This window comes from Podarcis tiliguerta (genome assembly GCF_965153285.1).
Source record: "Podarcis tiliguerta genome assembly, chromosome: 3".
Lineage (NCBI taxonomy): Eukaryota > Metazoa > Chordata > Lepidosauria > Squamata > Lacertidae > Podarcis > Podarcis tiliguerta.
The window spans coordinates 4,027,606-4,049,597 of NC_139536.1; the positions used below are offsets into that span (position 1 = coordinate 4,027,606).

The 21,992-nt window shown below is 46.8% G+C and overlaps 1 protein-coding gene across 1 annotated transcript in view; it reads right to left on the reverse strand.

Annotated features, from left to right (window-relative positions):
- ADCY3 (adenylate cyclase 3) overlaps positions 1–21,992 on the reverse strand; it is a 98,336-nt gene that overhangs the window by 59,859 nt on the left and 16,485 nt on the right. The window contains exon 3 of the mRNA XM_083432529.1: positions 8,328–8,477. Within this exon, the coding sequence (XP_083288655.1) occupies positions 8,328–8,477 (150 nt within the window). The remainder of the gene's footprint in view (positions 1–8,327; positions 8,478–21,992) is intronic.

The window sequence follows — 21,992 nt, forward strand, 5'->3', positions numbered from 1 at the left end:
AGAATGGGAATGCATAAGGGAATACATGAAGAAATATGGTGTTAAAGCAGAACTCTTAACAGGCAATTGTTAAGCGTGTAAGGACAAAAGAAGTAATTATAATTTAACAGTTTTCATGTTCTTCTATTTTATTAAAGCAACTGAAAAAAAACATTATGATGGGAAGATCTCACGTGGGGGAAGGGAAGCAGTGGGGAGGAGGGGAGGGTTAGGTTGAATCTGGGAAATAAAATAATATATGTGACAGCAAAGGATATAATAGATTCTTATAAAATAGTAATATATTGTAACCAGAATACGATTTCCTCCGGAGTTAAAGATCAGACTGGGGCAAACCTTGTTTTGCTGAGCTCGTATTTTGCACAATTTGTATACGGTGTCTGTTTGATAATGTGTGGTTTGCTATGCCTAATAAAGGATATTTGATGATGGTAACCAGAATGGAAGTTCAAAAGAGGAAGCAAATGTATTTTTAGTATTTTCATTATTGTAATAGTTATTATCATTTCTTATCGGTAGAAGGCAATGTTAATTTAGGCTTCTTCGTTTTGGAGTCTGCATAATTTTCTTAAGTCAATGAAGAGGGGGATTGCCCCACAACAGAAGGCAAGATAGTGTGGCTTAGTGGTTATAGCACTGCACTAGAGCCTGGAAAGACCAGGGTTCAAATACCCGCCCAGCCACGAAACTCATTGGGCAACCTCAGGCCTCTCAGCCCAGCCTACCTCACAGAGTTGTCGTGAGGATAAAAAACGTGGAGAAAGAAAACCATGTAAGCCACCACCTTGAGCTACCTGGAGGGCCAAATGCAACAAGGATATAAATACAGACAGACACACCAACCCCAAAAAGAAAAGAGGAGGTCTTCTTGAGGTTACATGTGAAAAGGATCTAGGAGTCTTGGTTGACCACAAACTTGACATGAGCCAACAGTGTGACGCGGCAGCTAAAAAAGCCAATGCAATGCTGGGCTGCATCAATAGGAGTATAGCATCTAGATCAAGGGAAGTAATAGTGCCACTGTATTCTGCTCTGGTCAGACCTCACCTGGAGTACTGTGTCCAGTTCTGGGCACCACAGTTCAAGAAGGACACTGACAAACTGGAACGTGTCCAGAGGAGGGCAACCAAAATAGTCAAAGGCCTGGAAACGATGCCTTATGAGGAACGGCTAAGGGAGCTGGGCATGTTTAGCCTGGAGAAGAGGAGGTTAAGGGGTGATATGATAGCCATGTTCAAATATATAAAAGGATGTCACATAGAGGAGGGAGAAAGGTTGTTTTCTGCTGCTCCAGAGAAGCGGACACAGAGCAATGGATCCAAACTACAAGAAAGAAGATTCCACCTAAACATTAGGAAGAACTTCCTGACAGTAAGAGCTGTTCGACAGTGGAATTTGCTGCCAAGGAGTGTGGTGGAGTCTCCTTCTTTGGAGGTCTTTAAGCAGAGGCTTGACAGCCATATGTCAGGAGTGCTCTGATGGTGTTTCCTGCTTGGCAGGGGGTTGGACTCGATGGCCCTTGTGGTCTCTTCCAACTCTATGATTCTATGATTCTATGATTCTAGGTTCCTGCATTGCAGGGGGCTGGACTAGATGGACCCATGGGGTCCCTTCTAACTCGACAATTCTATGATTTATATGCAAGGATGGTTTCATCCACACAGTGAGGAGATAGGGAGAGAGAGAGAGAGATTTCAAAAGGCATGTTCAGATTTTATTTTGGGATTTGCTCTGAATGTAAATAACTTGGTTAATTAAGTGGATTTTTACCAAGAGCCTACAGGGGTTACTCTCTGGCAGCAGATACAGAGAGAGCGTTGCTATGGGAACTGGACTGTCACCAGGGCCTCCCTCTTGATTTCTCCGAGAACAGGCAATCTATAATAGTATAAACAAGGAGAAATCCTTCCAGCCGAGAGCAACAGGAAGCTGCGGGGACGCAAATCCTAAGCTGCAGAGAAGAAGCTCCATCACACACACACCAGGGAGCCGTTGCAAAGGGTCTGTCTCTTACGGACAGGCCATTCCAAACACCCAGAAAAGGATGTGGTGAAAAGAAAACCCAATTGTTTAATTGGGTTAGCCCGCATTTGGGATGGATGAATGGTAAAGGTAAGGGTAAAGGGACCCCTGACCATTAGGTTAGGTCCAGTCGTGGCCGACTCTGGGGTTGCGGCGCTCATCTCGCTTTATTGGCTGAGGGAGCCGGCATACAACTTCTGGGTCATGTGGCCAGCATGACTAAGCCGCTTCTGGCAAACCAGAGCAGCGCATGGAAACGCCATTTATCTTCCCGCCGGAGCGGTACCTATTTATCTACTTGCACTGGTGTGCTTTCAAACTGCTAGGTTGGCAGGAGCAGGGACCGAGCAACGGGAGCTCACCCCATTGCGGGGATTAGAACCGCCGACCTTCTGATCGGCAAGCCCTAGGCTCTGTGGTTTAACCCACAGCGCCACCCGCGAATGAGCTAAGTCATCAATTCCACCAGGTGACTTTAACCTCCTCCATGTGGGAACATTGGTCCATTTAGCTCAGTACTGTCTGCACAGGCTGGCAGCTGCTTCCCAGCTTTAGGCAGGAGTCTCCAGGTAGGGAGGGGAAAAGCTTCCCCCTACCTGAAACCCTGAACAGGAACCGCCAGATGATGAAAACACTCAGGTAAATGGGCTGAGGGGTCAGTGTCAGTATAGCTTCCTACGCTCTCTATAATTTGGCCACAGGGAAACACGGACCGTTTTGGACTCGGGCAAAGACACTCTTCTCCAGGGAAAGCCGCTGCAATGGCTTTTATGGTGGGGCATTGACTGGGGAGGGGGTGGAAGGCAGTTCCCAGGGCATTAGAAACTCAGATATTTAAGCTAGGCGCCAAATGGCTCCTTAAACCAGGGTTACAGCCGCCGAAACGGAACGCCTAGTGGTATTTGTCAACGCGACTTTTGGATTCCTGAATTTCGTTCCGATTGTGCAGATAAAACATAACAGGTACAATTCTACAGGAGGTGTTGCTAGTGTGTGAAAACGGTCAAGATCCAATGATCCCCAGGCATGTACCTCCAGATGGTGGAGACATCAGGTGCCAATCCTGGCATCTTCACTTGGTCACAAGTGGGCATCTTCACTTGGTCACAAGTGGCCAAAAGCCAGGTGCTAAATGTGCCTGGAGAATTTCGAATGCTGATCGCAGGGAGTTGGGCTGGATGAACCAGCTCCACAAATCTAGAGAAGCGGACACGGAGCAATGGATCCAAACTACAAGAAAGAAGATTCCACCTAAACATTAGGAAGAACTTCCTGACAGTAAGAGCTGTTTGACAGTGGAATTTGCTGCCAAGGAGTGTGGTGGAGTCTCCTTCTTTGGAGGTCTTTAAGCAGAGGCTTGACAACCATATGTCAGGAGTGCTCTGATGGTGTTTCCTGCTTGGCAGGGGGTTGGACTCGATGGCCCTTGTGGTCTCTTCCAACTCTATGATTCTATGATTCTATTATTCATCCTAGGAAAATCAGCCCCAGTTTTTCTGCCTGCCATACAAACATAGAGGAGCTTTGTCTAGGTACCACCACCATTTTCCCTGAAAGAGCAACATAACATGTAAAGGATAGAGCAGGCTTCCTCAAACGTGGCTTTCCAGATGTTTTGAGACTACAGTTCCCATCATCCCTGACCACTGGTCCTGCTAGATAGGGATCATGGGAGTTGTAGGCCAACAACATCTGGAGGGCCACGTTTGAGGAAGCCTGAGATAGAGGCTTGCTTTCCTCGTCCTCCTCTTCTTCAGGCTCCAGCTGTGTGATGAAGCAGAGCAAAAAGAAAATGAATGCTATTCTAGGACTAATGTTACCAGATTTTTTTCAATGAATCTGGGGACGTTTTTCAACTTCAGTAGGAATGATAGGATTTTGTCAGGGGACCGATTTGTAAATCTGGGGCTGTCCCTGGGAAACGGGGACATCTGGTAACCTTATTCTAGGCTGCATCCACAGAAGTCTAGTCTCCAGCTCAAGGGATCCCGGACATTTTCACTTGGTGGCCAATAAGGTAAAGGGACCCCTGACCATTAGGTCCAGTCGTGGCCGACTCTGGGGTTGCGGCGCTCATCTTGCTTTACTGGCCAAGGGAGCCGGCGTACAGCTTCCGGGTCATGTGGCCAGCATGACTAAGCCACTTCTGGCGAACCAGAGCAGCGCATGGATGCGCCATTTACCTTCCCGCTGGAGCGATACCTATTTATCTACTTGCACTTTGACGTGCTTTCGAACTGCTAGGTTGGCAGGCGCTGGGACCGAGCAACGGGAGCTCACCCCGTCGCGGGGATTCGAACCGCCGACCTTCTGATCAGCAAGTCCTAGACTCTGTGGTTTAACCCAAAGAGCCACCCGCATCCTGGTGCAAAATGCGCCTGGTGAATGCGCCTGGAGGGCAGCTTCCCTCCTTTCCAGGTCTACAGCGGCAGGAGGAAGCTGTGCTAGGATGAACACATCAAGGCTTTCCTAGAGACAGATAAGCACTGCAAATAAACTAAAAATTTGCAGAGGAGCCAAGTGGTAAGAACCTAAAAAGCCCTGATTGATCAGGCTGTCTAGACCAGCATATTGTTCTAACAATGGGCAACCGGGTGCCTGTTGTGGGGAACCCACATGCAGAATCTTAACACAATTTCATTCTCCTCCCCTGTGGTTTCCACGATATATATCATTGCATTTTAGACACCGAGTCAAAAATGCTTAATTTGCCCAAGCTCTCCGTGAATAATATCTCTCGGGTTCTTTTTATTGCCACTGTGGCTATGAAATGCGCTGTTTTATTGGCTATATTTTTTTCGGTAATTATATTTTATGAGCTATCTTTGCAATCATTGTTTGTCTTCATTGCTGGAAGTTGCCTTGAAAATTCTCTGAGCTGAAAAGGCAGATTAGGAGTGTTTAGAGCAAACAAACTCAATGCTAGCTTGGTTGAAGAAGATAGTGACAGGAAGGTTTCCGTTTATTTTTTCAGTGCTATTTGAACCTGACTCCACCACGGCGCTTTTAAAGCAGTGAGTTGTTTTCTCCCCAGCAATAATGAACAAACAAGGTCTGAGAAAGGAACATTTGCAAGGCTGTGATTTATCCAGAATCCAGACTGATCTGCAGACGAAAGCAAGGCTTCGGTGCCCAAACAACAAGGATTCAGCCTACTGGGAACTTTTTCTCCATAAAGCCTTTTATAAGCAACAAGCCATGTCCCGGTTTAGCAAGGTTTAGGAGAAAGTTACCCAAATATGGTTAAAAGATGGAACCTAAGTATAGAAGCACAAAATGCGTGCATGTTTCAAGAGGGAAGAATAGTATAAATATGCACCAATGTTTGGTGTTTTTTTAAACCCTTCCAAAATGTTCACTCAAAGTCCCACTTCAAAGTGATGCATTCTACTGGTTGTAACTCTCACAAAATGTTATTAAAACAAAGCTTTAAAAGTGGACTAATTATAGAGCACTTTCAAAGCTAAGCACTGCACAAGCTAAGTTTCTGATCCTGTTCCTATATCCTATATATACTTCTACAGGTTCCTTCCAACTCTACAATTCTACGATACCCGTTCCGCGTTTGTAAGAACTTGGTCATTTAGTGTGGCACTGTGGTTTAACCCACAGCGCCACGCGACGGGGTGAGCTCCCGTTGCTCGGTCCCTACTCCTGCCAACCTCGCAGTTCAAAAGCACGTCAAAGTGCAAGTAGATAAATAGGTGCCACTCCAGCGGGAAGGTAAACGGCATTTCCGTGCGCTGCTCTGGTTCGCCAGAAGCAGCTTAGTCCTGCTGGCCACATGACCCGGAAGCTGTACACAGGCTCCCTTGGCCAATAAAGCAAGATGAGCACCGCAACCCCAGAGTCGGCCACGACTGGACCTAACGGTCAGGGGTCCCTTTACCCCTGCACTGTGGAACTCCCTGCCTGTTGAGATCAAGCTAGCACCTTCCTTATGCTCTTCTCGGGACCTGCTAAAAACATTCTTGTTTAGGCAAGCCTTCCCAGATTCTTAGAAAGCTGAAGTCATTTTATTCCGTTTTAGCATTTTAACTTTTGTGCTTTTTAAAGTACGGATGTAATTCTTTCTCGATTCCATCTTTTCGTAAACCGCTTTGAGGTTCTTCACAACCAAGCAGCGTATAAATTTTATGAAATAAACTTTAGAAAATCTTGGTATCCAATTAGCAGCCACATGTTAAGAACACTTGCACCTTGGATCCCAAACGCCTTGCGAGTCGAGCATTTTGGCTCGCGAAAGCCGCAACCCCGGAAGTGAGTGCTCTGGTTTGCAAACGTTCTTCGGAACCCGAACGTCCGACACGACTTCTGCGACTTCCGATTGGCTGCAGGAAGTTGCTGCAACCAACCGGAAGCCACGCCTAGGTTTTGGAAGTCAAACAGCTTTCTGGAATGGATTGCATTCGACTTCCGAGGTACCACTGTACTTCCAAAGTTGAATTTGTTCAGGTCAGATCTCTTTTAGAGCTGAAGGATGGGGAAAAATAAAGGAACACACCCCGTCCTCAATCCAGCCCTACCGGTGTCTTGTGCAAAACTGGTGCCATTCGCTGACTGTTCTGATGTATAAAAGGGAGAGGGTTATGCACAAAAATGCAGAGCAGGGGTCAAGTTTGTGCTTAAAGGAATTTGTCAACATCTCAAAAACTTTCCGTGTTCCTTTCCACTTCCATTGCCTTTCTCTCTCTCTCTATCTTTTGAACCCGTCTCTGCTTATCAGTCGTACAGCACAAGCCTTGGGCTGGTGATATGCCGCCTGTCTCTCTCACAGCAATGCATAACTATCTCTTCAAAGACCCAGCCGAGCGCTCTCTGACGCCTGCAAAAGTTTATCTCCCCATGAACCCGCAGCTCCGGCTTGACATCAATAGCACTTTGGTGACGCGAGTCTGGAGGGCGTTAGGAGCCACCTTGGTGTGGCTCAGACAGCAGGAGCTGTTGACAGGGGGCCGGCAGCTGTGAATTGGATGCAGCCGCGTCTATAAAAAGAGCGGCATGTCTATTCTTAGCCCCCTTCCCAAAGCACCCAGGAATGGTGTGCGAGCGCACCTTTCCTCTCTGCACATGACACAGTTGTTGCAAACAAACCTCCCTCAACCTGCTCCCTTGCAGATGTTCTGGACTGTCACAGCCTTCAATGCTTGCGATCCATTATGTAAGCCACTTTCAAGTTCTTTGGAGGAGGCGAACGTAAGACCCTACTAAAAACCTGGGTCAGGCAATCTAGTCGAACATCTAGGCACAGGTTAATTCTGTGTCCAAGGCAGCTGTCTACCAGCTCCATCTGGTACGCAGGATGAGACCCTCCCTGCCCGCAGACTCTCTTGCCAGAGTGGTGCATGCTCTAGTTATCTCCCACGTGGACTACTGCAATGCGCTCTACTTGCGGCTACCTTTGAAGGTGACCCAGAAACTACAACTAATCCAGAATGCGGTAGCTAGACTGGTGACTGGGAGTGGCCACCGAGACCACATAACACCAGTCCTGAAAGACCCTCATTGACTCCCAGTACGTTTCCGAGCACAATTCAAAGTGTTGGTGCTGACCTTTAAATCCTAAATGGCCTCGGCCCAGTATACCTGAAGGAGCATCTCCACCCCCATCGTTCAGCCTGGACACTGAGGTCCAATGCTGAGGGCCTTCTGGCGGTTCCCTCCCTGTGAGAAGTGAGGTTACAGGGAACCAGGCAAAGGGCCTTCTTGGTGGTGGCGCCCGCCCTGTGGAACGCCCTCCCATCAGATGTCAAGGAAATAAACAACTACAGTCATACCTCTTGTTACGTTTGCTTCAGGTTAAATCTTTTCAGATTGCGTCTCAGAAGTACTGGAAAGGGTTACTTCCGGGTTTCGCCGCTCGCACATGCGCAGATGCTCAAAATGACGTCACGTGCATGCACAGAAGCGGCGAATCACGACCGACGCAGACGCGGGTTGCGTTCTGCTCATGTTACCACTGTATCTGATTTTTAGAAGACATCTGAAGACAGCCCTGTTTAGGGAAGCTTTTAATGTTTGATGTTTGATCGTGTTTTTAATCAACTGTTGGGAGCCGCCCAGAACTGGGGACCACTTCTGCTATGTGGGTGTCTCACCTCAGATCCAAAACTACTGAGCCATAGCCCATCTCTGGAGAGGAGCAGCAAAGAAAGATGTCTATTGGACATAGACTCCACCAACCACTAGAAACCAAAGAACCACCACGAGTAGACCTGTCCTCCCTGGATATCCAGCTCAACTGCTCATGCAGACGTGACACAGGGAGATAATGTTGGTTACTGTCGGAGCAATTCATCTCTTACCTGCTGCTGACTTTGCTCCTCAAGGTTGAGCTTGACCTCCAGAGACTGACGAGCTTCCAGGAAGGCTTTGCGGTGCTTACGATCGGCCATGTAGTACGACATGATGCCCACGCAGATGGTACACAGGTAGATGGCAACATTGGACAAGATCTTGAAGGAGAGAAAGAGAGAGGTGGTAAGTCAATCTGCAGAAGATGGAGACCATTTCTTTGCTCCAGGAGAGGCAGGTATGGAAGACGAGAGCAACCAGGCTCCTGTCGCATCTATGCCTAAGAGGTCACCATTGGTCAGTACTGCACTGCATCCCTCCAGATGTTTTGGACCACAACTCCTTTCAGCCCCTAAAGGAAGTTGGTAGTCTTCATATAAATTAATACTCTTTTTTGATAACCAGATCCCTAAATATTTTACCTTATTTTTAATTTATAAACTCATCAGTTGTTGGAGTTATTTTATTTACTTTCATCTGCACTTAAATTTTTAGTTAATAATTTGGTTTTTTGGTAGTTTACCTTTAGTCCTGCCATTTTCCCATATGTCTTAATTAATTATAATGCCATTAGAATACTTTCTTTTGGGTCTTGTGTTGTTATTACTATGTCGCCCGCAAATGCTCTAACTTTATAGGATTTTTTTCCAATTACAATTCCTTTTATTTTGTTTTCCTTTCAAAAGGATTTCCAGAACTAGTATAAATAATAAGGGTGATAAGGGACAGCACTGCCTTGTCCCTTTGGTGATTGGAAAACTTTCAGTCAAATTTCCATTTATTATTAACCTTGCTCTTCGCTGGTAATATATCTCTGCTATAGCCTTTCCCATTCTTCCTCTAATTCCCATTGTTTCAATTTGTTTTTTCATAAAGTGCTGTCCTGTTCCTGCTGAGAAGGTGGAGAAACCGACATATAAAACTGTTCTGCTATTGCGCAGAATCTGCCTGCACCAGGCATCCCCAAACTTCGCCCTCCAGATCTTTGGGGACTACAACTCCCATCATCCCTAGCTAACAGGACCAGTGGTCAGAGATGATGGGAGTTGTAGTCCCAAAACATCTGGAGGGCCGAGTTTGGCCGTGCCTGGACTAAACCAACAAGGGAAGCTTTGTGGAGCACAGAGAGAAGCTGAGGCACCTGCAAATCAAAGCTGCTGTTAAAGACAGAGGAGCAAGAGCTGGCAAAAACATTGGCAACCCTCCCAGGACCAACACTCCTGGTAAAGTATGCGTGGGTGTCCCGGCTGTTCCCAGAACACAAAGCACCGTATTTTTTGCTCTATAAGACGCACCAGACCACAAGACGCAACTAGTTTTTGGAGGAGGAAAACAAGAAAAAATATATTCTGAATCTCAGAAGCCAGAACAGCAAGAGGGATCGCTGTGCAGTGAAAGCAGCAATCCCTCTTGCTGTTCTGGCTTCTGGGATAGCTGCGCAGCCTGCATTCGCTCCATAAGACGCACACACATTTCCCCTTACTTTTTAGGGGGGGAAAAGTGAGTCTTATAGAGCAAAAAATACGGTATTTCCACCCCCGGTCTTGCCTGGCAGCCCTTTCAGATGCCTCTCACATGACCTTGCTAATTACAACTGGCTAAGGTGTTTTGGAAAAGAAAAAAGAAAAAAACGGCCAGGTCTCTAAGCACCTGGGTGTCGAGGGGCCTGAGGGAGGTACCTGGGGAGAGCAATTTCTTAAATGGAGCTTTGCATCTGATGGCCTTTGCAGCAAACAGTTTCTTGCCTTCCGTGGAGGAAGAAGAGGAACCAGATCGTGCCTGGGCTCAGATGCTACAGAGATGCCTAATTTTAAAATATTGCACACAGATGCTGGACTGGAGGGGACACCGGTCTGACTTGGTGTGAAACACTTGTGCATGTCCCCGACATTGGAATACAGTGGTACCTCAGGTTACAGACGCTTCAGGTTACAGACTCAAATAGTACCTCAGGTTAAGAACTTTGCTTCAGGATGAGAACAGAAATCGCGCAGCAGTGGCGCGGTGGCAGCAGGAGGCCCCATTAGCTAAAGTGGTGCTTCAGGTTAAGAACAGTTTCAGGTTAAGAATGGACCTCCGGAACCAATTAAGTTCTTAACCAGAGGTACCACTGTATAGGAATCTGCCTTACACCGCATCGGTCCATGTGAACCCACCACTCTTTTGTCTCCCCTTTCAGATGCTTCCTGGGCTTCACTCATCAGCTCAAGGTCTCCTTGAGCGTTTTGATCGGGGGGACAAGAGTCCGTCCGAAGCACCAACTTCCTTTCGGAGCCAGGTATCGCCACCCACAGAAATTCTGTGGAGGGGTCCGTCCCTTTGGAGCTGGGTTCAGCAACGTAGAATCATAGAATCATAGAATCATAGAGTTGGAAGAGACCACAAGGGCCATCGAGTCCAACCCCCTGCCAAGCAGGAAACACCATCAGAGCACTCCTGACATATGGTTGTCAAGCCTCTGCTTAAAGACCTCCAAAGAAGGAGACTCCACCACACTCCTTGGCAGCAAATCCCACTGTCAAACAGCTCTTACTGTCAGGAAGTTCTTCCTAATGTTTAGGTGGAATCTTCCTAACGTGTGGCCCATGGGCCAGATGCGTCCCATGAAGACTGTTTTACTGGCCCACAAGCCGCCCCCAAACCGAGCCGCCCACTCGGCGAGTCCCCGTGTGCTGTGCTAAACCAGCACAGCATGCGGGAACTCACTGGGGGGTGCCAGAAATCACGCCTGCGCACGCGCAGATACAGGAAATCACTTCTGCGCAGGCATGAATTTCTGGCATCGCGCTGCGCTGGTCCAGTCCACGAACAATCTCCACGGGAGTGATCCAGCCCATGGCTGGTAAGCTTTGCTGATCCCTGGTTTGGAGATTTCTAGCTTTCACTGTGCCTTCTCTGGTGGTGCGCAGTGTGACATCACCTCCAGAGCATCCTTCTCTGTCCTTCCAGTTGTTGTTGTTTAGTCATTTAGTCGTGTCCGACCAAGGAGTCTTGGTTGACCACAAACTTGACATGAGCCAACAGTGTGACGCGGCAGCTAAAAAAGCTAATGCAATTCTGGGCTGCATCAATAGGAGTATAGCATCTAGATCAAGGGAAGTAATAGTGCCACTGTATTCTGCTCTGGTCAGACCTCACCTGGAGTACTGTGTCCAGTTCTGGGCACCACAGTTCAAGAAGGACACTGACAAACTGGAACGTGTCCAGAGGAGGGCAACCAAAATGGTCAAAGGCCTGGAAACGATGCCTTATGAGGAACGGCTAAGGGAGCTGGGCATGTTTAGCCTGGAGAAGATGAGGTTAAGGGGTGATATGATAGCCATGTTCAAATATATAAAAGGATGTCACATAGAGGAGGGAGAAAGGTTGTTTTCTGCTGCTCCAGAGAAGCGGACACGGAGCAATGGATCCAAACTACAAGAAAGAAGATTCCACCTCAACATTAGGAAGAACTTCCTGACAGTAAGAGCTGTTTGACAGTGGAATTTGCTGCCAAGGAGTATGGTGGAGTCTCCTTCTTTGGAGGTCTTTAAGCAGAGGCTTGACAACCATATGTCAGGAGTGCTCTGATGGTGTTTCCTGCTTGGCAGGGGGTTGGACTCAATGGCCCTTGTGGTCTCTTCCAACTCTATGATTCTATGATTCTTCGTGACCCCCTGGACCAGAGCACGCCAGGCCCTCCTGTCTTCCACTGCCTCCTGCAGTTTGGAAGTTCTTTATGGTCCTGCAGTTCTTTATGGTCTAGCTCTCACTTCCATACATCACGACTGGGAAAACCATAACTATGGTTTTCCCAGTAGTCTTTCCAGTAGCGTTTATATTTTTTTATTATGCGTGTCTTGGTCCTTTATGAAAACGAATTTAGAAATAATGGGCATAGGTACAAATTTTCCAAGGAGTATAGAGGCAATTTACAAAGAACAAAATGTGGAACTTATAATAAATTATATTATATAATTTATATAATATAATTCATATAATAAATTATATAAATTATATAATATATAAGTATAGATTAACAGAGAGCTTCGAAATCACAAAGGGTACAAGACAGGGCTGCCCTTTGTCACCTCCGTTATTTATATCAATATTGGAAGTACTACTTAAAAATATAAGTGAGACAGAAAGAATTACAGGGATAAAGTGTGGCAAAAAATAATATAAGGTTAAATCCTTCACCGACGATATAGTCTTGACAGTCCAGGAACCTATAACTTCGACAGCAGAAGCATTAAAAGTAATTGAAGAATTTGGAATGTTGGCAGGATTGAAAATTAATAAGGGTAAAACGAAAATGATGGTGAAAAACATGAGCGTGGAACAAACAGATCAGCTGCAAAGTAAAATGGAATAACAGTGGTAAAGAAAATAAAACATTTGGGGGTCCGGCTCCCCCCGAAAAACACAAACCTATTCAAGGACAATTATAAAACAACATGGAAGAAACAAGGACAAATTTGGAAATATGGGACAGATTGAAACTGTCCTTCTGGGGGAAAACAAAACAAAAGCAAAGCAAAACACTAACCCCTATTCCCCCATCTCCTCCCACAGACACATTTAAAGTAGCACATAGTGCGAGTTTGGATACAAACCCATGTCTCCTCAGAAATAAATATTATTGCATTCAGTGCGACTTATTCCCAGGTGAGTGGGTTTAGGGGTCCAGGTTTAACTACCGTATTTTTTGCCCTATAGGACGCACCGGCCCATAGGATGCACCTAGATTTGGGGGGGGGGGGAATAAAGGACCGACCCCTCTCACTCTCCAGGCTTCAGCGAAAGCCTGCATTCGCCCCATAGGACGCACACACATTTCCCCTTCATTTTTGGAGGGGGAAAAGTGTGTCCTATAGGGCAAAAAATACGGTACCTGCCTTGGAAATACCGTAAGATAGAAATTCAAACAAACATACATGCTACCAGCGCATGGAAATGGGCGGCGACAGGGAGAAGAGGCAATAATTTTTCAGTAAGAGGAAAGAGAACAAGGGAAAAGAACTCTTAAGTATTATGCAAAAGCTGCATTTAACATTTTAAGGTAGAAAATTGTGGGATAAAAGGTTTTCAACCTCTTCAATAATCTTTTATTACTCTGGGATGAAACACGCAGTAAGAAGCAGTAGAACTGGCACTAATGAAACTGTGAGGGTCTAAATTACTACTGCTGAACAATTATATCCAGAGATGAGTGTCCTCACTGGTTGTCTTCATCCCTGCCAGGTTTTCATTTTGCCCACTATATCAGTGCCGTCCCCTAAGACCAAACTCTCCAGTTCTTTGGTTCAGAGACTTCTAGCTTTAGCACATAAACACTTCCATGCGCTCTCTCTCTTTTCAAGCGTCTTTGGCACTCGCGTTTTGACCTCTGCTGCTTTGTTCCGTCTGAATCGCTGCCCAGTGCCTCTGCACTCATAATACCAAGTTCTACCCCTCTATATTTTAAATTGCCACAAACACATTTGCCTTTATATTCACCCCAGAGGGAGGATTTTTCCAAACCAGACTCTCATCGGCTCCTGTCAGCTTTGTCATGGACCATCAGTTTGAAAGCTTCTCTGCCACCTTTTTAAAATAAATAATAATAATTAATATTATTAATATTATTTATTATTTATACTCTGCCCATCTGGCTGGATTTCCCAAGCCACACTGGGCAGCTTACAACAAAGTATTAAAATACAGTGGTACCTCAGGTTAAGAATTTAATTCGTTCTGGAGGTCTGTTCTTAACCTGAAATTGTTCTTAACCTGAAGCACCACTTTAGCTAATGGGGCCTCCCGCTGCCACTGCGCTGCCGGAGCACAATTTCTGTTCTCATCCTGAAGCAAAGTTCTTAACCCGAGGTAATATTTCTGGATTCGCAGAGTCTGTAACCTGAAGCGTATGTAACCTGAAGCGTATGTAACCCGAGGTACCACTGTACAGTGGTCTGTTAAACATTAAAAGCTTCCCTGAACAGGGCTGCCTTCAGATGTCTTCTAAATGTCTGGTAGTTGTTCTCTTTGACATCTGCTGGGAGGGCGTTCCACAGGGCTGGTGCCACTACCGAGAAGGCCCTCTGCCTGGTTCCCTGTAACCTAACTTCTTGCAATGAGGGAACCGCCAGAAGGCCCTCGGCACTGGACCTCAATGTCCAGGCAGAACAATGGGGGTGGAGACACTCCTCCAGGTATACTGGACCGAGGCCATTTAGGGCTTTAAAGGTCAGCAACAACACTTTTAATTGTGCTCGGAAACGTACTGGGAGCCAATGTAGATCTTTCAAGACCGGTGTTATATGGTCACGGCAGCCGCTCCCAGTCACCAGTCTAGCTGCCACATTCTGGATTAGTTGTAGTTTCCCGGTCACCTTCAAAGGTAGCCCCACGTAGAGCGCATTGCAGTAGTCCAAGCGGGAGATAACCAGAGCATGCACCACTCTGGCGAGACAGTCCGCGGGCAGGGAGGGTCTCAGCCTGCGTACCAGGTGGAGCAGGTAAACAGGTGCCCTGGACACAGAATTGACCTGCGCCTCCATGGACAGCTGTGAGTCCAAAATGACTTTTATTTTAAGAACCAATGGTCTGGGTTCATCCCAGTTCAAGTCATAGAATCATAGAATCATAGAGTTGGAAGAGACCACAAGGGCCATCGAGTCCAACCCCCTGCCAAGCAGGAAACACCATCAGAGCACTCCTGACATATGGTTGTCAAGCCTCTGCTTAAAGACCTCCAAAGAAGGAGACTCCACCACACTCCTTGGCAGCAAATTCCACTGTCAAACGGCTCTTACTGTCGGGAAGTTCTTCCTAATGTTTATGTGGAATCTTCTTTCTTGTAGTTTGGATCCATTGCTCCGTGTCCGCTTCTCTGGAGCAGCAGAAAACAACCTTTCTCCCTCCTCTATGTGACATCCTGGGGCCTGTCTCTTTCGTACAGGCCCAGTTTGTCCCAAAATGTTCCCCCAGGGTGCCTAGCAAATCCAAATCCCTCCTTGGTATGCTATTCATGCATTAACACTGCAAAGCTGCCCCTACGTCTGGAACCCGTAGCATTTCAGAGAAAGATATCCAGGAAGGTCCTAGCTTTCAACATCCTCCCCAGCAGCCTAAACTTTCCTTCCATCGTCTCACAACTACATTTCCCTATGTCCTTGGTGCTGGCGTGTATCATGGTCACTGGTTCCATCCCAGCACTATCTACAGACTATTTAGACGATAAGACACACCGCAGGCATGCAAATAACTCTGCAGTCTGCACACCCATCACCCCCCCCCTCCCCGGCAAGCAATCTATGTTCCTTATGATCATATCGCCAGCTGATGTTTTATTATGTTTTTATTATTGTGCTGTCATTGGGCTCCATGATCACTGCAGATGGTGACAGCAGTCACGAAATTAAAAGACTCCTGCTTCTTGGGACAAACCTAGGCAGCATCTTAAAAAGCAGAGACATCACCTTGCCAACCAAGGTCTGTATAGTTAAAGCTATGGTTTTCCCAGCAGTGATGTATGGAAGTGAGAGCTGGACCATAAAGAAGGCTGATGACCAAAGAATTGATGCTTTTGAACTATGGTGCTGGAGGAGACTCTTGAGAGTCCCATGGACTGCAAGAAGATCAAACCTCTCCATTCTGAGGGAAATCCGCCCTGAGTGCTCACTGGAAGGACTGATCGTGAAGCTGAGGCTCCAAGACATTGGCCACCTCAGGAGAAGAGAAGACTCCCTGGAAAAGACCCTGATGTTGGGAAAGATGGAGGGCACAAGGAGAAGGGGATGACTAAACGACTAAACAACAACAACAACAACAATTATTATGCTGTAAGCCACACAGTGTGTTGGGGAAACCCAGTCGGATGGGCAAGATATAAATGATTTTTTTTTAATTATTATTATTATTATTATTAGCATCCCTCCTCCACCATTCCTCACAAACATGCATCCATCACCTTCAACGTTTCTAAGCGCTCCTCTGCAAAGAGCAAAAGCCCACTAAGAACTGTGGTTTTACTTTTCGGAGTTTGTAAGGCAATATTCACTTTAAAAATGACTGCTCATTCTAAGTAACTGGAAAAATCTATCTACCTTATTTTATGTCATCCTCTTTTATTCCACTGTACACATTTGGATAACGCATGTTTTCTACTTTGTCTCCTTTAACTCTCTGTGCTGTTCCGTCAACCATAATAATAAAGATTTGATTCGATTCCTCTCTTACATGCCTTTTCTTCGAACCAAAATCCCCCAAATACTGCAACCCTTTCTGCAACTTCTGGGGAAGTCTCTCCTCCTTTTGATGACTTCTGGTTTCCCCTTTCTGAACCTTTTCCAGATCAACAATATCCTTTTTGACCCAGCCTGGGTGCTCTTTAGATATTTCGGACTACAGTTCCCATGAGCTCCATCTCTCTCCCTCTCTTGCGCAGACCCACATACTTTAACTCAGGCTGCCAAAAGTTTTGTTTATCCAGTTAGACAAACTTTCGTTTTATTTTTTAAAAAGCTGTTTTATGAGTTTTGCATTAAGCACGTCTTCCACGGGGTTGCTGGGAGACAGTAAACACAACATCTCGTTTATCTTTCAAATATCACTGCATTTGAATCGCTGGTTGCCGTTTCTTAAAAATGAAATGAAAACCCACGATTCTCATGCCACACTATTTAACTTCCTCCGTCCTCCAAAAAGAGTTATCCTCCTAACTCAAGGACCAGCAAGGAGGCTAGAATCAGAGGCAGCGTCAGCTTCAGAGCAAGTAAAAGGTGACATGGTAGAAATTTATAAAACCATGCATGGCATGTAGAAAAATATTTCTCCCTCTTTCGCAACACTGGAACTCGTGGGCATCCAATGGAAGAAGGCTGGAAGATTCAGGACAGATGGGGGGAAAGGACTGCTTTACGCAGTGCGTTGTTAAACTATGGAACTCCCTGCCAGAGGAGGCAGTTGGTGGTCACCAAGTTGGATGACTTTAAAAGAGGATTAAACAAATTCATGGAAGGGAGCATTGTCGGTGACTACTAGCCACCTGTTGGAAGCTTGATTTGATGCATTACTGTATTTTAATATTTTGTTGGAAGCTGCCCAGAGTGCCTGGGGAAGCCCAGCCAGATGGGTGGGGTATAAATAATAATTTATTATTATTATTATTCCACGGTGCAGGATACTCAGCTATTGCTCTGGCACATAAGCAGGCAGATTCCTCTGTTTATTAAGATTTACTGTTGTTGTTGTTGTTGTTGTTTAGTCGTGTCCGCCTCTTCATGACCCCCTGGACCAGAGCACGCCAGGCCCTCCTGTCTTCCGCTGCCTCCCGCAGTTTGGTCAGATTCATGTTTGTAGCTTCGAGAACACTGTCTAACCATCTCGTCTTCTGTCATCCCCTTTTCCTTGTGCCCTCCATCTTTCCCAACATCAGGGTCTTTTCCAGGGAGCCTTCTCTTCTCATGAGGTGGCCAAAGGATTGGAGCCTCAGCTTCACGATCTGTCCTTCCAGTGAGCACTCAGGGCTGATTTCCTTCAGAATGGAGAGGTTTGATCTTCTTGCAGTCCATGGGACTCTCAAGAGTCTCCTCCAGCACCGTAATTCAAAAGCATCCATTCTTCTGCGATCAGCCTTCTTTATGGTCCAGCTCTCACTTCCATATATCACTACTGGGAAGACCATACCTTTTACTATACAGACCTTTGTTGGCAAGGTGATGTCTCTACTTTTTAAGATGCTGTCTTAATTTACTGTTACTGCCCTTTATTATTTCTATCTTGCTCTTGTATCCTACAGAAAGTACCCAGGGCAGATTACAAGAATTATGTTCCTAGCAACTGATATTTGGAGATACACTGTCTCTGAAGTTCAAGAAGGACACTGACAAACTAGAACGTGTCCAGAGGAGGGCAACCAAAATGGTCAAAGGCCTGGAAACGATGCCTTATGAGGAACGGCTAAGGGAGCTGGGCATGTTTAGCCTGGAGAAGAGGAGGTTAAGGGGGGATATGATAGCCATGTTCAAATATATAAAAGGATGTCACATAGAGGAGGGAGAAAGGTTGTTTTCTGCTGCTCCAGAGAAGCGGACACGGAGCAATGGATCCAAACTACAAGACAGAAGATTCCACCTAAACATTAGGAAGAACTTCCTGACAGTAAGAGCTGTTCGACAGTGGAATTTGCTGCCAGGGAGTGTGGTGGAGTCTCCTTCTTTGGAGGTCTTTAAGCAGAGGCTTGAGAAACATATGTCAGGAGTGCTCTGATGGTGTTTCCTGCTTGGCAGGGGGTTGGACTCGATGACCCTTGTGGTCTCTTCCAACTCTATGATTCTATGATTCTATGAACATGGAGGCTCTCCATAAGGTCCCCATTACTAATACCAACTTGTATATATTTCTTTTAATCCTCCCCACAACTCCCTCCCCACACTCTGTGTGTGTCTGTCTCTCCCCCCCCCCCTTTACTCCTCCTTGATTGCAAATCACCATGCAAAGTTTCTCGTCAATATTTACCTGGTGCAAAGCACAGCGGGGCTCGGGAAGCAACGGTTAAAACAACTGAACCACTGTCGAACAGCGGGCGTGCAAATTGAGCCAGCGTGGTTACAGCGGTGAGAATGTCAGGCCAGGACCCAGGAGACTAGGGTTGGAATCCCCCACTCAGCTGCGGACAAAGCTCACAGAGTGGGCCTTGGGCCGCTCACCGCCGCTGAACCGGACCTACCTCACAGGGTTGTGCTGGGAATTAAACGAGGAGGGACAGAACCATGCGCTCCACCTGGGGGTGGGAGAGGTGGGATATGAATGCAATAAACATTCAGGGCAGCTGTTTACCAGCTCCTTCTGGTACATAGACTGAGACCCTATCTGCCTGCGGACTGCCTCGCCAGAGTGGTGCATGCTCTGGTTATCTCTCGCCTGGACTACTGCAATGCACTCTACGTGGGGCTACCTTTGAAGGTGACCCGGAAACTGCGATTAATCCAGAATGCAGCAGCTAGATTGGTGACTGGGAGTGGCCGCTGAGACCACATAACACCGGTCTTGAAAGACCTACATTGGCTCCCAGTATGTTTCCGAGCACAATTCAAAGTGTTGGTGCTGACCTTTAAAGCCCTAAACGGCCTCGGTCCAGTATATCTGAAGGAGCGTCTCCACCCCATCGTTCTAACCTGGACACTGAGGTCCAGGACCGAGGGCTTTCTGGCAGTTCCCTCCACGCAAGAAGTCAAGTTACAGGGAACCAGGCAGAGGGCCTTCTTGGTACTGGCACCTGCCCTGTGGAACGCCCTCCCAGCAGATGTCAAAGAGAACAACAACTACCAGACTTTTAGAAGACATCTGAGGGCAGCTCTGTTTAGGGAAGCTTTAATGTTTGATGTATTAAAGTATTTTAATTTTTTTTTTTTTTTTTTTTTTAAGTCGCCCAGAGTGGCTGGGGAAGCCCAGCCAGATGGGCGGGGTAGAAATAATAAATTATTATTATTATTATTATTATTATTATTATTATTATTATTAACCAGGGGTCAGCAAACTTACTGCGCCTCGGGCCGGTGTCTCCAGTGGCGGGCTGGAGGGCGGGGGAGCGCGTGCCCATAAGCGTGAACACACTCCATTTCCGGCACACTTCTGGGTCGGAGGAGCACCGGAAATAGCTTGCGCGCATGCGCACGGGCCTCCTCCGACCCGGAAGTGTACCGGAAATAACACTTGCGCATGCGCAAATACCGCTTGCGCATGAGCACAAGCCATTTCCGATGCTCCTCCGACCCGAAAGTGGGCAGCCGCGCAGCACAGCACCGGTAAGAGTGGGGAGTTACCACAGGCCGCATAAACGAGTCCCTCGGGCCTTATCCAGCCCGCGGGCCTTAGTTTGGGGACCCCTGCAATAAACAATATAAATTCAATGCAATGGAACACCACACAAGGGTGGAAACAAGGACGAGGATAAAAGCTGCGCCTGCTGTCACAGAATCATAGAATTGTAGAGTTGGAAGGGACCCAACGGTCATCTAGTCCAACCCCCCCGAAATGCAGAAATCTCAGCTAAAGCATCCCTGACAGGTGGCCATCCATCCTCTGCTTAGAAACCTCCAAGGAAGGATCCGTCCCACTGTCAAACAGCTCTTACAGCCACAAAGCCTTTCCAGCGAAGGAAAAGGCGGCAGCTTTACAGCAGGGAAGCTAAACAGTAGAATATCTGGCGGGGTTCAGGGAGAGGAGGATAATAAATTGAAATTGAATTGAATTGAAATTGAAATACTTTGTTGTCACTTGTACAACTTGTATGCAGTGAGATTACACCAGCACCCCACACTCAGCTCTCTTAGTCTTAATTCCCCTCGTTTACTGACGCACACCCACCAAACCCCAAAGTCAGTTGCCCTGTTGTTATCTTTTCATTCAGCAGCCTAACAGCCCAGGATAGAAGCTGTTCTTTACCCTGTTGGTGCGACTAATCCTGCTTCTATATTTTTTGCCCGAGGGCAGGAGATCAAGAAAGTGCCGGCCAGGGTGTGAATAATCATCCCTGAGAATTTTCCTCACTCTCCTGAGGCAACGTTCTTCCACTATTTCATCCAGCGGATTTACGGGACAGCCCATAATATCTTGCGCTATATTCGCCACCCTCTGTAGGCACTTGATGTCAAACCAGCGTACCACACCGTGATGCAGTATGAAAGGACACTTTCTATTGTGGACCGGTAGAAGGAGATCATAAAATGTTGATTGAAATCATTCTTACGCAATACTCTGAGAAGATGGAGTCTCTGTTGGGCTTTCTTAACCACCTGGGTTGTATTGATTTTCCAAGTAAGGTCTTCACTGAGATAAACTCCTGGGAATTTAAAGGAAGAGACTCTCTCCACACAGCCCTCCCCAATGTACAGGGGGCTAGTTCTCCTCTCTTTCTCTGAAAGTCCAACACCACCTCCTTTGTCTCGCTGATATTAAGGTGCAAGTTGTTCCCTAGGCACCATGTAGATATTTTTGGGACCTCCCCTCTATACGCTGATTTGTCTCCACCTGTTATTAAACCCATTATAGTGGTGGCATCTGCAAACTTTATAATTGCAGTAGACGGGTCAGATGATACACAATCGTATGTTTACAATGAATACAGGTAGGGACTTAGCACACATCCCTGTGGTGTGCCAGTGCTGATTTTTAAGGAATTAGATGTTACACGTCCAATCCTCACTGTTTGCGTCCGATCTATCAGAAAGTCTTTAATCCAGTCACAGATGGTAGGAGAAAGGTTCATGCTCATATAGAATCATAATAAATGCATCAGAGGGATATCCCCTTCCGCAGGTTCTGAAGGGGGGGGCAGGAGGGAAGGCACCACCCCAACAAATCTGCACCAGGGACTTGCTATTTTTAGCTCCTCGGGGTTGTCATGACAACCAACCTGCTTTTGGAGCACTGAGGAAGCATCCGCGATCGATGACTGCGAAAGAACGGCACTCGTTCTCTCTGGGGCGGAGATCCCTGTTTTCCCGGGAAGTCCATAAACCACGAAAGGAGAACGACCCAAAAGGAAAGCTGTGAGTGCCCCGGCCCAAGATCTGCAGCGGTGGTTTCTCCCTCGGACATTTGTATTCTCCGGGTTTAGACAAAGAGAGAAAGCAAATGTAGGAAGAGGCAGCTGGATGAGGCCACGAGCCCGTCTCGTCCAGCATCTCGTTCTCACATTGGCCAACCAA